Raw genomic sequence first — 16,420 nt, 5'->3', positions numbered from 1 at the left:
AACTGAAAGTTTAATTTTTCATTGAGCTGATGTGGGTAATAGCTCTTAGCTAGTAGATTGTTAGAAATCCTTAACCTAACCTTGTAAAACTCTGTGTAAAACAGAAAAAAAAAAGTGGACCAGTAAGCAGCGGAAGGCCTCGGTCAGATGACCAAAAGCTCCAGCTACAGGTCATCACAGGTAACACTTGTCATGTTTCATGACAAACTTTATTTAACCTAACTACTATGAATTCGTTGAGATCTAGATCCATGGACGGGGAGGGCTTCTAGCTAAGCATCTAGTATATTAGCACTCCTCTGCTTCATCTCCAACTCTTGTATAATTGATGGGTACTTGTATACATAAAACAACATTCCCTGAAAACTAAAACCTCGGCTAACACTTAGCAACACAACTTAGATCTTCAGAAGCAAATATATAATTTTAATCCTGGTTCAACATAATCCAGTAAATGCAGTTAGGGGGTGTGGCTGTCTCATGATGGGCACACGGAGTATCGAGCCTTCACCACTGTTCTGCAATGACCCACACGGGCACTTCACGTACATTAAACAAAAATAGATTCATAATACTAAACCTTATTTAAATCTGCTATCTAGTACGACTAGGGGGTAGGGTTTAGTACGACTAAATAACATTTATGCAAGTTTTAACTATTGTCCATGCATCAAAAGTAAAAAAAAAAAATCAATAACTGGGCAAAATGTTAAATACTTACCCTGATGCCCTGCAAGTTGTACCCAAGGGTATTTGTGCTTCTTGTAAGTCTGGATGAAGGGCGTCCACTGTACAACGTTTCGCACCTTCCGCCAGTTGGATGGCTGTAAGATTAAAAAATATAGAATCAATCACATGTTCATCAATCGCATCAACCTATCTTTAAAAGTTAACCAGTGAATGACAAATGAAAAATCAATGAAGCAGACAACAGTATTATGGAGTGACAAAAAATGTTATCGGCACATACTTCCTACACAACATGTGATACCATCTTTTAAGTACATCGTTTTTATTTACGGGTTGACATCCTACCTCAGCTCATTTCAAACCCAACTTATAAGCTGGAAAGATTCGAAAATTAACTAATTTATGAACCACTTCACAATGACACGGAGATAAAGACCGAGAAGAAACTAAACAGAACAAAAAAGATGTGGGCGTAAACATCACACTGAACATATCGCTGGAGGAACACAGTTGTATGAATTTGGTAGCTTGTGTGAGACTAGTGAATATCAGAATAGTCTTAAGGACCTTAGGGTAGTTAATGATATAAAATACCTAGACAGTTCAAAGTATAGTTACAACAAAAGAAAGGAAAAAAAAAACCACAATTACACAAAAAAAAAAAAATCAGGAAAGAGGAACCTGCCTAGAATGGGTCAATACGCCCATGCTAGGCGTCTTCCACTTATCAGGTACTAGACCTGTCTACTGTAATGATGCATCTCTGTGCGTATATACTGTGCTGAAATGAGGATAATGAAAGCTTATATTGTACCCATACAGTAGATTTATACGAGGATATTTGACACCATTCAAGATATTGTAAGACTGTAATTACTACTGAAGACTAACTGAAACAGTAAAGTATACAATATTACCCTTACGTGGCCGGATATTTGTGAAGCGGCTGGGTTTTTCAATACACATTTTCTGGGGTTTTCAAGCTGGTGGGGATAGGCTATAAACAAAACAGCTTCACTTCAACTGAATTCGAAAATTTCCCAGCAAGAATTACACATGCAGACATAGTCACATAACGAATATCAAGACATAAGATTTTTTATAATTACAGATAATAAACACATAAATACTTGTTGTAAATAATTATAGGCAATCTGAGATTACATATAAATATAGGGAATAATGTGTGTGTGTATAACGTATAATGACATAACCTCAACAGCTAAATCAAAACCAAAACTGATCGTCAGATTATAAGGTTATCAGCAGGTTAGACTATAAAGTTATCAGCAGGTTAGACTATAAAGTTATCAGCAGGTTAGACTATAAAGTTATCAGCAGGTTAGACTATAAGGTTATCAGTAGGTCAGACTATAAGGATATTAGCAGGTAAGACCGAAAACAGGAGAAAGAAGAATTTACAAAGGACGGCAAAGATATACAGGATGTGAGGAACCGAACAGCAGATCCAAGAAAACAATTCAGTGGAACATTTCTGGAAATTCGAGGATAAAGGAAAGAAAAGAGAGGCTTAGAAGTACCACCACAAGGATTAAGATGCCAAGACATGACAATGTATCACTATGAACACCGAGAGAAGGTACAGAAGCACTGTGTGATTTATAAATAAACAGTGTAGAAAACCGACAAGTTGATAAATGAGGCACTTGTGCAACATTTGGGTATCTTTAATCTGGCAACGTTTCACCAGCCAGTGGCTTCTTCAGTCCAGTAACTGGACTTTTGTCAAGACTGTCTGATGGACTGAACACATCGACTTCAGGCTGAGAGACTGATTACTTCCAAGTTCCTCCTCACTGTGTGATTTGCTTTAATCTGAAATAAGTCACTGGAAACAGCAGCTACCAGAGATGGAAAACAGTGAATGTCCTCTAGATAAACAAAGAGGGGAACAAGACCAAGGTATCAAACTACAGGTTGTATCCTTGACCTGGATATTCAAGGTACTGGAGAGTACCAGGAAAGTGCTGGAGCACCATGCAATACGGAGAAAGTCTGGTATCTGGGGAAAAAAAATATTTCATCTCTTCACTCGCTATAGTTCCTTGGTATCTCAAAATATAGACACTGTCAAGTTTGTGAAGATTACCTACGACCTGTGCTGATTTCATCTGCAACTTTTAAACACTAATGAGAGGTCACATAATAATGTGAAAATTACAAATTAGTGAAGTCTCGCAAGATAATTTTATTTAGAAAGCCAGAATGTCGCGAATAGGGTAGGGAGGATTTTTGTCTCAATTTTTGCAGTTTTTTAAGTACCATACCTTGGCTAGACTAGATTATTTCTCTATTCCTCTGTAAATCTCGTAAAGCCAGTCTCCTAAGGATAAACAGTTATATTATGTGATGCCAATATATCGCTGTCGGGTACACTGGACTTCGTGGAATGATCAACTAGTGGAGACTCGTCAAGGTGGCGCCTGCCGCCAGTGTTGCACTAAATGTTAAGGTAGTCAGTCAACATTTCTTTATTACTCTGACTTTGGTTACGAACACGGAGAAATGGACAAATTTGTGCTATTGGGTAATTATGTATAACGGGTACCCATGCAATTAATAATTCCCGGCAGTACGAAATGTAAAGTCCGTAAAACAAGTGAAATCCATGGCTATAAAAAATTACATCAAACTGGGCAAATTACACAGTGGCTGATTATTATTATTATTATTATTATTATTATTATTATTATTATTATTATTATTATGATTATTATAATGGCTAAGACTTAAAATATTCTTGATTGGTGCTGTACACTAATTGCCCTCTTCAAAGTAGGCGAAATTGCTGGCCTGGAGAGTGTACAGAGAACTTTCATGGCACACATAAGTACGATAAAGCACCTAAATTATTGGGAACGGTTGAAGTCCCTTGATTTGTATTCCCTGGAACGCAGGCGAGAAAGATACATGATAAATACACTTGGAAAATCCTATGGGGATTAGTACCAAACTTGCACACGAAAATCACTTCCTACGAAAGCAAAAGACTAGGCAGGAGATGCAACATTTCCCCAACGAAAAGCAGGCGCCACGTATACACTAAGAGACAACACAGTAAGTGCCAGGGGCCCAAGACTGTTCAACTGCCTCCCAGCATGCATGAGGGGGATTACCAATAGACCCCTGGCTGTCTTCAATAAGGCACTGGATAGACACCTCAAGTCAGTATCTGGTCAGAAAGGCTGTGGTTCGTACGTCGCATTTACGTGCGGCCAGAAGTAATAGCCTGGCTGATCAGACCCTAATCCACCACGAGGCCTGGTCTCAGACCGGGACGCGGGGATGTTGACCCCCGAAACCCTCTCTAGGTATACTCCAGGTATATACTAATGAGGTAAAGAATAATAACATCTTTTAAATTACACATGAGAACGACAACCAGAAAGTGTTTAGAAAGGGGAAATCCTGTTTCAAGAACATACCAGTTCTATAACAAAGCAGTGAAGTCTAAACAGGAAATATAAGAATGAGTGGATCTCATTGTCTTGGACTACAAGAGGGTATCTGGAGATACAAGCCGGATTAGCAGATAAATGCACTACAACGAATATTAATAAAAAGACAGGGTCTGGGGGCCACTAATCAACCAGGTTCTGATGACTAGGTGCTTCTTCGAACTGAAGGAAGCAGTAGCCTGGTTGACCAGGTGGTTAACGGAAGTCTGACCATAAGCCAGGCTGCAAAAGTAGATAGAAAATCCGATATCAGTCGTCGGTACGGGGTACCTTAAACATTACTAATGTTCCTGATATACTTAATTGACATGCCAGAGACATGAGTCATGTGTATCCCTGCTTACAGATAATATGCAATCATGCAGAAGTATAAAAACGGAAAACAGAAACGGACTTTTTTGGAGAAGCGCAAAAACCTATGTAAGCCAGACAAGTGGCTATTGTAGTACAGCTGCAAAATTAGGCGCACAAAGGGAAGAGATGACCAGAAACGGTTGACAATATCCTTATCACCTTACTGAACCACTAAGTGAAATGAAACATGACAAAGAAACATGGCTAGCTTTCTTTCCCACTCTGTAACTATCATACAGCGTTACGAATGATAGTTTAACCTGCATTTGCATATTTAAATTACATACATATATAAAGAAGTCTCTGTTGTGTTCCACTCAGCACCCACCCTTATGGACCCATAACATCTGCTACTGTCAGTAAAGTAACTACAGTATATTAACGACTAATATTTACATACTAATTACTACCACCCACACATGTATGCCTGCGTCATGTTCTATAAATATTGTAGCCTTCGAAATCTGATACTTTTAATTCTTTGGTATACTCCCTAGAAAAAAATGGATGTTATATGCGATATCTTGCAGGCGTTAAGATCTGTCTAAATAAATATTTTCGACACCTTCGGTTATCTTGCTTGTTCTTTAACTGTTATATTCTTCGAAATCCCTTATTTTTGTGTTTGAAATATATAGGATCTAGAGAAATGCATACTCTGTGACAGACTCATCAATTAAGTTATTCCAATCACTAACAGAGTTATGTTACTTTGGCATCTCAAGTTACTTGTAGTTTGTGAAGTTTAAAGTTTGTCGACTGCACTTAAGCTATTAAGACATCAATTCATATTCACACTAATATTAAAAAATACACTATTCCCTAAAATAGGGCTTAAAGTAAACACAGTGCAAATGCAGAGAAAAATGTTTCTCAAGTGTATATATAACTCATTCTTAGAACCTGGAGTTTTACCTGGAGAGAGTTCCGGGGGTCAACGCCCCCGCGGCCCGGTCTGTGACCAGGCCTCCTGGTGGATCAGAGCCTGATCAACCAGGCTGTTGCTGCTGGCTGCACGCAAACCAACGTACGAGCCACAGCCCGGCTGGTCAGGAACCGACTTTAGGTGCTTGTCCAGTGCCAGCTTGAAGACTGCCAGGGGTCTGTTGGTAATCCCCCTTATGTATGCTGGGAGGCAGTTGAACAGTCTCGGGCCCCTGACACTTATTGCATGGTCTCTTAACGTGCTAGTGACACCCCTGCTTTTCATTGGGGGGATGTTGCATCGTTTGCCAAGTCTTTTGCTTTCGTAGTGAGTGATTTTCGTGTGCAAGTTCGGTACTAGTCCCTCTAGGATTTTCCAGGTGTATATAATCATGTATCTCTCCCGCCTGCGTTCCAGGGAATACAGGTTCAGGAACCTCAAGCGCTCCCAGTAATTGAGGTGTTTTATCTCCGTTATGCGCGCCGTGAAGGTTCTCTGTACATTTTCTAGGTCAGCAATTTCACCTGCCTTGAAAGGTGCTGTTAGTGTGCAGCAATATTCCAGCCTAGATAGAACAAGTGACCTGAAGAGTGTCATCATGGGCTTGGCCTCCCTAGTTTTGAAGGTTCTCATTATCCATCCTGTCATTTTTCTAGCAGATGCGATTGATACAATGTTATGGTCCTTGAAGGTGAGATCCTCCGTCATGATCACTCCCAGGTCTTTGACGTTGGTGTTTCGCTCTATTTTGTGGCCAGAATTTGTTTTGTACTCTGATGAAGATTTCATTTCCTCGTGTTTACCATATCTGAGTAATTGAAATTTCTCATCGTTGAACTTCATATTGTTTTCTGCAGCCCACTGAAAGATTCGGTTGATGTCCGCCTGGAGCCTTGCAGTGTCTGCAATGGAAGACACTGTCATGCAGATTCGGGTGTCATCTGCAAAGGAAGACACGGTGCTGTGGCTGACATCCTTGTCTATGTCGGATATGAGGATGAGGAACAAAATGGGAGCGAGTACTGTGCCTTGTGGAACAGAGCTTTTCACCGTAGCTGCCTCGGACTTTACTCTGTTGACGACTACTCTCTGTGTTCTGTTAGTGAGGAAATTATAGATCCATCGACCGACTTTTCCTGTTATCCCTTTAGCACGCATTTTGTGCGCTATTACGCCATGGTCACACTTGTCGAAGGCTTTTGCAAAGTCTGTATATATTACATCAGCATTCTTTTTATCTTCTAGTGCATTTAGGACCTTGTCGTAGTGACCCAATAGTTGAGACAGACAGGAGCGACCTGTTCTAAACCCATGTTGCCCTGGGTTGTGTAACTGATGGGTTTCTAGATGGGTGGTGATCTTGCTTCTTAGGACCCTTTCAAAGATTTTTATGATATGGGATGTTAGTGCTATCGGTCTGTAGTTCTTTGCTGTTGCTTTACTGCCCCCTTTGTGGAGTGGGGCTATGTCTGTTGTTTTTAGTAACTGTGGGACGACCCCCGTGTCCATGGTCCCTCTCCATAGGATGGAAAAGGCTCGTGATAGGGGCTTCTTGCAGTTCTTGATGAACACGGAGTTCCATGAGTCTGGCCCTGGGGCAGAGTGCATGGGCATGTCATTTATCGCCTGTTCGAAGTCATTTGGCGTCAGGATAACATCGGATAGGCTTGTGTTAACCAAATTTTGTGGCTCTCTCATAAAAAATTCATTTTGATCTTCGACTCTCAGTCTGGTTAGCGGTTTGCTAAAAACTGAGTCATATTGGGACTTGAGTAGCTCACTCATTTCCTTGCTGTCATCTGTGTAGGACCCATCTTGTTTAAGTAGGGGCCCAATACTGCATGTTGTTCTCGACTTTGATTTGGCATAGGAGAAGAAATACTTTGGGTTTCTTTCGATTTCATTTATGGCTTTTAGTTCTTCCCGCGATTCCTGACTCCTATAAGATTCCTTTAGCTTGAGTTCGATGCTTGCTATTTCTCTGACCAGTGTCTCCCTACGCATTTCAGATATATTGACCTCTTTTAGCCGCTCTGTTATTCTTTTCCGTCGCCTGTAAAGGGAGCGCCTGTCTCTTTCTATTTTACATCTACTCCTCCTTTTTCTTAGAGGAATAAGCCTTGTGCATACATCGAGTGCCACCAAGTTAATCTGTTCTAGGCATACGTTGGGGTCTGTGTTGCTTAGTATATCTTCCCAGCTTATACCGGTTAGGACTTGGTTTACTTGGTCCCACTTTATGTTTTTGTTATTGAAGTTGAATTTGGTGAATGCTCCCTCGTGACTAGTCTCATTATGTCGGTCTGGGGCTCCACGCATACATGTCTGAACCTCAATTATGTTGTGATCTGAGTATATTGTTTTTGATATGGTGACATTTCTTATCAGATCATCATTGTTAGTGAAGATGAGGTCTAGTGTATTCTCCAGTCTAGTAGGCTCTATTATTTGCTGGTTTAAATTGAATTTTGTGCAGAGATTTAAAAGCTCGTGTGAGTGTGAGTTTTCATCAGAGCTGCCTCCTGGTGTTATTACTGCAACAATATTATTTGCTATATTCCTCCATTTTAGGTGCCTTAAGTTGAAATCCCCCAGGAGCAAGATGTTGGGTGCAGGAGCTGGAAGATTTTCCAGACAGTGGTCAATTTTTAACAGCTGTTCCTAGAATTGCTGGGATGTTGCATCCGGAGGCTTGTAGACTACCACAATGACTAGGTTTTGGTTCTCGACCTTTACTGCTAAAACTTCCACTACATCATTTGAGGCATTTAGCAGTTCTGTGCAAACAAGTGACTCTGCAATGTACAGGCCAACCCCCCCCCCCCCCCCTTTTGCCTGTTCACTCTGTCACATCTGTATAGGTTGTAACCTGGGATCCATATTTCGTTGTCCAAGTGATCCTTTATGTGGGTCTCAGTGAAAGCCGCGAACATTGCCTTTGCCTCTGCAAGCAGTCCACGGATGAAAGGTATTTTGTTGTTTGTTGCTGGCTTTAGACCCTGTATATTTGCAAAGAAGAATGTCATCGGACTTGTGGTATTGTTGGTACTGGGGGGGGATTTTTTTTCCGGCATTAGTATCTGTATCTGTTGGTTTGGAGTGGAGGCCATCGACTGTGGTTCCACTCCAGGAATGACTGGATTTGGTGTACGATTTCTGCCATTTCCTGCCAGTTTTTTTTCCTTCCTGGCACTAAAAAACCTCTCCCTCTTGAGTGGCTGTGGCTACCCAGGTTTTCCCATGGCCTGGATGTTTTGTATCTTTTTGTACCCTTTAGATGGTGTGCCTGGCAATTTAAGTTATAGCACAGTCTTTCCTGTACTGAAGAGGTACACATTTCAGGGTGAAAAAGCTTACAGGAAGGGAGTTTGCATTTTCCTGTTGTCATATGGGCATGGCATTTTCTAGGGTGGTCATAGTTGCACGTCCCGTCTGTTTTTCCAGATTTCCCATGTCTGCAGATACCAAGTGCATAGTATGTGCACAGGCTTGGTTTCCGTTTGCCTTGGGTTTCTGTGACTGTATTCCCTGTTGGTGCATGTTTCCCTGTCTTATTCCTATCCTCCCTAGCACCAACAATGGAGCTCCCACCAGTTGTTTTTGGTAATATATCCTCACTATAGCTAGTGGAGTCCTCTTGTTTGCTATTTCCTGTGGTATTTCTAGTTTGCAATATTGGTTTTATCTTATCTTTGACTACACTTGTTTCCCCACTACGGCTTCTGTCCCCTATGAGGTCATTTATATGTATTCCTTCCTGCGTATAATTCCCGACTACATGGACAAAATCTCCAGCTTCACCATTACTGTCTCCCAGGACAGCACCTCCAGCTTCACCATTACTGTCTCCCAGGACAGCACCTCCAGCTTCACCATTACTGTCTCCCAGGACAGCACCGCCAGCTTCACCATTACTGTCTCCCAGGACAGCACTATCAGCCCCACATTTACTGACTACCAGGACATCACCTCCAGCCTTACAGTTTCTGACTACATGGCCAGTATCAAGGGCAGTACCATTCAGCCCAGACTTTTTATGTTCCCATCTGTTGTAGAAAGCTTCCAGGTTGTCTATGAAAGCAGCTTTGATGTTATCCTCTTTTAATACCCTTGTGATTTTAGTCCACATATTTTCCTCATTTGGGCATACCCAAAAACACTTCCCTGTTTTAATACTGCTTGTAGCTAGTTCTTGGATATCTGCACAAGGGGCGTGACACCAATTTATCCATGTGGAAGCCCGTTTGTTTGATTGACTGCAGACTATAAAGAGCTTCATAATGATTTGAGTGGTTGATTTACTGTAATTCTACTAGCAACCTCTTGAATACTCTATTAATAACCTCCTTAAATGAAGCTCTAGCTATTTGTATTTCTATTTCTAACTAATTGGACAGCTTACCGTGTACGTTCCTGATTTATATTTATTGTTTGTGTTTGATAAGGGCGCCTACAACCCCATCCGTTTACAGTCTGCTTTATTGTCCAACGAAACCGTTTGAAACCAGTCAAGGGTTCGGACCATCAAGGGTTCGGACCAGTCGAGGGTTCGGACCAGTCGATCTGATCTGATCAGTGGGTCACTTATTTAAAACATACTAGTCGGTGATTTGGGCTAACACATGAAGGATCTACTTGAAATTATCTACCCGAGTAATATGTGATTTGATTGATACAAAAGTATAACTTGCGTGTTGAAGAGCCGGTGATTTCTGGCAGCTCCTACAGTGACGAACGGTCGAGCCTCAACCCTTGTTTATCAATCGCTGTATCTAGCTTTTCTAGTTTTTTTTTCGTCTCCACCACAATAAATGCTATATTATCACTATAGTTGACTGGTGGAAATTTTGGAGAGAGGACGCTTTTTCTGTAGTAATAACTGCTTCTCGTTGTGTATATTGCGACCGCTGGTAACTACAGGTTATATGAAATTCACAGTATACGTCTGGTATTTCAAGAAAAAAGAAACTAATGAAAGTCACTCCACTCCACTAAGTACCATTATAATACTGGTTAGTTGCTACTACAACACTGTATTCTACTATTCACTGGTATCACTAGATTATATGCGAGTACACTAGCAGGCCAGAAAGATTATTAAAACAGCTGACCACTGTGCTAAGATTCTGGCGACTTCTGGCACCTACCTCCATAGGCTTATCACTTCATTTACAAATTCACCTGTTTTCAAATGACACTTTAGCCTTTATCATCTATATACTAGGAAATTAGACTATGTCAAATTTACCAGCAAGCTACATTCGTAATAAATTATGCATACAACACCTGCTTTCCGCTACATTTAAGTCTCTTGTTGGCCTTTTAGGATCTAGTTCCATTGCCTTTAGTGTATCCATGTTCTCTTGTGCTACCATTCAAATAATACATATAATGCACAATGAATTAGCCGCTTTGGCGGGGAGTAAGCTGTGAATCAATCCCCGCAACCACAAATAGGTGAGTACACACACACACACACACACACACACCATTAGGGCTCTAGGAACCAGGAGAAAGTGAACCTAGTAGCGACCAGCGAAGAGACGCGGCCAGGAGCTGTAAATCGAATCCTGCAACTACATATAGGTGCGTACACACACACACACAGGTGTGTGTGTGTGTGTGTGTACTCACCTATTTGTGGTTGCAGGGGTCGAGTCCTAGCTCCTGGCCCCGCCTCTTCACCGGTTGCTACTGGGCCCTCCCTCTCCCCGCTCCATGAGCTTTATCAAACCTCGTCTTAAAACTGTGTATGGTTCCTGCCTCCACTACGTCATTTTCTAGGCTATTCCACTGCCTTACAACTCTATGACTGAAGAAATACTTCCTACTATCTCTCTGACTCATTTGTGTCTTCAACTTCCAATTGTGGCCTCTTGTTTCTGTGTCCCCTCCCTGGAACATCCTGTCTTTGTCCACCTTGTCTATTCCACGCAGTATTTTATATGTCGTTATCATGTCTCCCCTGACCCTCCTGTCCTCCAGTGTCGTCAGGCCGATTTCCCTTAATCTTTCTTCATAGGACATTCCCCTTAGCTCTGGAACTAACCTTGTCGCAAACCTTTGTACTTTCTCTAGTTTCTTGACGTGCTTTATCAAGTGCGGGTTCCAAACAGGTGCTGCATACTCCAGTATGGGCCTGACATACACGGTGTACAGTGTCTTGAATGATTCCTTACTAAGGTATCGGAATGCTGTTCTCAGGTTTGCCAGGCGCCCATATGCTGCAGCAGTTATCTGATTGATGTGTGCTTCCGGAGACATGCTCGGTGTTATACTCACCCCAAGATCTTTCTCCTTGAGTGAGGTTTGCAGTCTTTGGCCACCTAGCCTATACTCTGTCTGTGGTCTTCTGTGCCCTTCCCCTATCTTCATGACTTTGCATTTGGCAGGATTAAATTCGAGAAGCCATTTGCTGTGTGTGTGTGTGTACTCACCTAGTTGTACTCACCTAGTTGAGGTTGCGGGGGTCGAGTCCGAGCTCCTGGCCCCGCCTCTTCACTGATCGCTACTAGGTCACTCTCCCCGAGCCGTGAGCTTTATCATACCTCTGCTTAAAGCTATGTATGGATCCTGCCTCCACTACATCGCTTCCCAAACTATTCCACTTACTGACTACTCTGTGGCTGAAGAAATACTTCCTAACATCCCTGTGATTCATCTGTGTCTTTAGCTTCCAACTGTGTCCCCTTGTTACTGTGTCCAATCTCTGGAACATCCTGTCTTTGTCCACCTTGTCAATTCCCCTCAGTATTTTGTATGTCGTTATCATGTCCCCCCTATCTCTCCTGTCCTCCAGTGTCGTCAGGTTGATTTCCCTTAACCTCTCCTCGTAGGACATACCTCTTAGCTCTGGGACTAGTCTTGTTGCAAACCTTTGCACTTTCTCTAGTTTCTTTACGTGCTTGGCTAGGTGTGGGTTCCAAACTGGTGTGTGTGTGTGTGTGTGTGTGTGTGTGTGTGTGTGTGTGTGTGTGTGTGTGTGTGTGTGTGTGTGTGTGTGTGTACTAATAGCCAAGCACATGAGTGACATATCAGTTGTGATAGGTGTTTGTGTATGTGTCACTGATAGAATTCTCACATCAACTTTTCCCCTTCCTATCACTTAACACTTCCTATCACCCTCTGCGTCTCAAGAAATCAAACTACTTTTAAAGCCACTGATAAGTTTGTAACATCTCAAGCGATTCTTGAGATAGTTTCGAGTGCCATCGTAAATATATGATAATCATTTTATTATATTATTATGATAATTATAATAAAAGCAAACGCTAAATCCGTATGGGTCATACACTTTTATACCTCTTGTACAAAACTTATGAAACTGACACGATACATATTAACGTTATGTTTCAGTATCAGAACAAACATGTTGCTTATATATTAAGATGACGAGGAACTAGGATGGTCATTTACAGCTCTTGAATATACCGTTGTTGCCCTCGCATGTAATTGACGAGTTTGTTGAACTTCCACACGTTGTTTCCACCAGCAAGAACAATGGACAGCAATTATAAATTTAACTGTAAACAGCAGTAATTATAAATTTAACTGTAAACACTGAGTCCAATGCAATCCTAATCATCATAAACGTTGATATTATTCTCATTAAATTCAGTATATGGTCCACACGCACTCTACATATATACCATATATACATATACATATATATATATATATATATATATATATATATATATATATATATATATATATATATATATATATATATATATTGCCGAATTAAATCCTTTCTAAAATTTTCTCTAGTACGTTTAAAGATATATTTTGTTCATTTATGTTAATGTAAAAATTAATAATTTTGTACCAAAAGTACCTTAGAAAATTTACCTACCCTTGTTATAACAAGCGCAATTTAATTTAGCCTAAATGAACTAAATATGTTTTAGACAAATTTACAATAATTTAATAATAAACACAATGATTTTTTTTTTCGTTAGGTTAGGTATTACTTTTGCTAAATTATTGCATACATAAATTTTCGCTTGCCTTATTCGGCAAGAAGAGCGTTGTTATTTAAGGCAAAATCGCAAGTTTTATCTATTCGGCACGACATATACATATATTAAGACAGCAGGACTCGAACCCGCACGAGTGAAGCAGTGAAGCTAGCTGCCAACCTGACGCCGGTATTATGAAAAACATAGCTTACGATCCTACAGGCTACCTCACTTATGTGGCATCTGTAGCTGAGTGATTTATGACGACAGATTGGCAGCTTTCTACACTTGTGGAGAGCTGACGGCTAGGGCACGAATACTGCTGGCTGCGATATGAATTTGCATATATATTTGCATGTATATTTGCTTAATTATGACAAAGCGCCAGTATCATAAGATTATATTGTAGGACATCTTCAGCTGGAATAAGTAAAATACGAGTTTACCTTCACCACGAGGAACTATGACCTGACTTTCATTGACCTGATCTGAATAGCTGATGAGTGACTTGGATTGATTTAACCCTGAAGAGTTTGACATTCATTGTTCTCATTACCTCTGACAACTCTATTGTCAAGCATTTTATTGAGATCATTCCTGATTTGAGGACGACCTCGTGTAGTAAAAGTATATTATCCTTCAGATAAATTGAAGTTTGATAAAGCTGCAATGAGCAAGACGTCTCTTTAATGACACCAATTCAGCAGAAAATTATATAGACTGTTGAATCTATCCTTATTGCATCTTAAGGGTAATTTAATTTTGCTACAGTAGTTTGCGTTCAAATCACTAATCATCTCAACGAATGGCTTGACAATAGACGTATAAGAGGTAATGAATACTGTTAATTCGACTCTCTGTTGTCAGTACCCTTGTCCGAAGGTGCCCAAAGACACACACGAGTCCGGGTATGGACCAAGGAACCTAAAGGCACAAACGAATCTGAGTACGGGCGAAAGAACTTCACGACAAGCGAATTCGGGTATGCACGAAGGAACCTAAAGGCACAAGTGAATCCGGGAACGAACGAGGGAACCTAGAGGCACCAGCAAATCCGGGTACTGACTAAGGTGCTCAAACAGCCGCTCGGCGCCAACTGACTGGCATGTTCTGTGCTCTCTCAAGGATACACACATAGGAATTCCTTCAAAAGTAACACTGTTTGATAACCTAGAAAATACTAAATACACAAACAGGGATCATCTCATGTACAACGCTATTAATTTGTAAAGGCGTCCCACAGCTCAACTGCTAGCGCACTCGGCTCACATACTTAGGCCCGGGGGTCGATCCCGGGCACCTGCTGTCCATATTCACCTATCAGTAAAATAGGTACCTGGGTGTTAGTCGACTGGTTTCGCTCTCATCCTGGGACAAAATTTACCTAATTTGCCCAAAATGCTCTGCATAACAAGGCTTTCTATATAGTAGTATGTCATTGGAGTCAGCTAGATCTGTATACCTTGTACATGTACAAATAAAGATTATTATTATTATTATTATTATTATTATTATTATTATTATTATTTAGTAGGAAGGCAAATGACTGCCAACAACTTGAGAGAAATGTATACCAAAGCATTCACGTAGGACTCCTACTGTAAGTGAATAAATGCCTTCATGTATCGAAGTAATCACTGTGTAAAGACCACTGTTAGGAAAATTAGACTCAAGAGCAACTAATAAGAAATTTCATTAGGACTACGTTTCGCTCTTCAGGAGACTTATCCAACTACTACAAGGACGCAGAGGATAAAGGAAAATATAATAACTATCCCGCAAACCAGTCATGATAATAAGAAAAAATTACAACACTGGAATTATCTCGTGTAATTCTGTCAGGATAACATAACTATAGCTAAACAGTAATTACATGTGTAACACTTAGGGTAACCTAAATATAACACCTAATAGAGGAATTGCCTCAAATGTAACTTAAAATAATCTAAAAACAGCTACAGCTTAACAAACTCTACTTACTAATCAATGTCATTGAAACCCTGTACATCAGTACGAGCTGATCATAAAAACAGACGTTTAATCAACAGGCCAATAGGCACATATGAACCCAAATGGAAACATAACAGACAATGAGTGCTGAATATTTCGGCATGATACTGAGGACCTCTTCGTCAATTTACAATTTGAAGAGCGTATCAGTGTGAGGCCCAGATATACAGTATTCATATTCAGTTCTACTGTATCGTGTTGGTTAGTTTTTTACATTAAGGTTAGTGTTAAGGCAAGGATGTTATAGATACAAACTGCAAATAAACTTATATGAACATAGAGCACAGTATTTATAATCTTACAAAGTACTCGAGGGACATAATAGGGATACAAGAACACAATACAGGAGGAAGAAGCCGACCTTACGGTCCCTGGCGGGGATCTCGTAGGCCTCGTCTGCAGAGAGATCATCATGGTGGGCCGTGTCGTACTCCGTAGGAAGAGGCAGGAGCAGCCTTCTGGTATAGGACTCGTATCCTGGGGAGAGATTGAGAGGTCCTGCCACCAGGCTCTTGATGTTTACCAGCGCCTCTTGCAGGGGTATTGGAGTACCCCCAGCACTGCTGACCCTGATAGCAAGAGGCTTGGACGTCGTCTCCGACGTCTTCTCAGAGTTCAACATCTTGACGCAAAGTTCCATGTCTGCTAGAGATTGAAGGAGAGGCGGGGACTCTGACGTCTGGGCACTGCACTGAGGCACTCTAAGTGGCACTATGAAAAGCGAACACAAATAGGATGGTGCACGGACAGAGGCGCACTGGCCACTGAGTATACGCAGCCTAGTAATGTGGAATTATAGTGGGACAAGCTCCGCTTATCTCTCTATCTTATCAGACATGTCTAGGCACATGTCTTACGGACGATGACACTTGTGACCGCAATTTAGGTGCCGTATACACTCGCATTCCTTTCCTCCAGTATGTTTTAGGTTTTCTACGATAAAAACGTTAAAAAATTCGATAATCTGAAAATGAATCAAGTTATTTAAAGAAAATCTGGCA

General features: G+C 40.9%; 1 protein-coding gene across 2 annotated transcripts in view; it reads right to left on the bottom strand.

Moving 5' to 3' along the window:
* Positions 1–16,420, bottom strand: part of LOC128694255 (uncharacterized) — a 591,702-nt gene that overhangs the window by 33,023 nt on the left and 542,259 nt on the right. For both annotated transcript variants that reach the window (XM_070093572.1, XM_070093573.1), the window contains one exon: positions 722–824. In XM_070093572.1, the coding sequence (XP_069949673.1) occupies positions 722–824 (103 nt within the window). The remainder of the gene's footprint in view (positions 1–721; positions 825–16,420) is intronic.

This window comes from Cherax quadricarinatus, chromosome 43 (genome assembly GCF_038502225.1).
Source record: "Cherax quadricarinatus isolate ZL_2023a chromosome 43, ASM3850222v1, whole genome shotgun sequence".
Taxonomy (NCBI): Eukaryota; Metazoa; Arthropoda; class Malacostraca; order Decapoda; family Parastacidae; genus Cherax; species Cherax quadricarinatus.
This window is presented reverse-complemented; position numbering and strand designations above follow the sequence as displayed.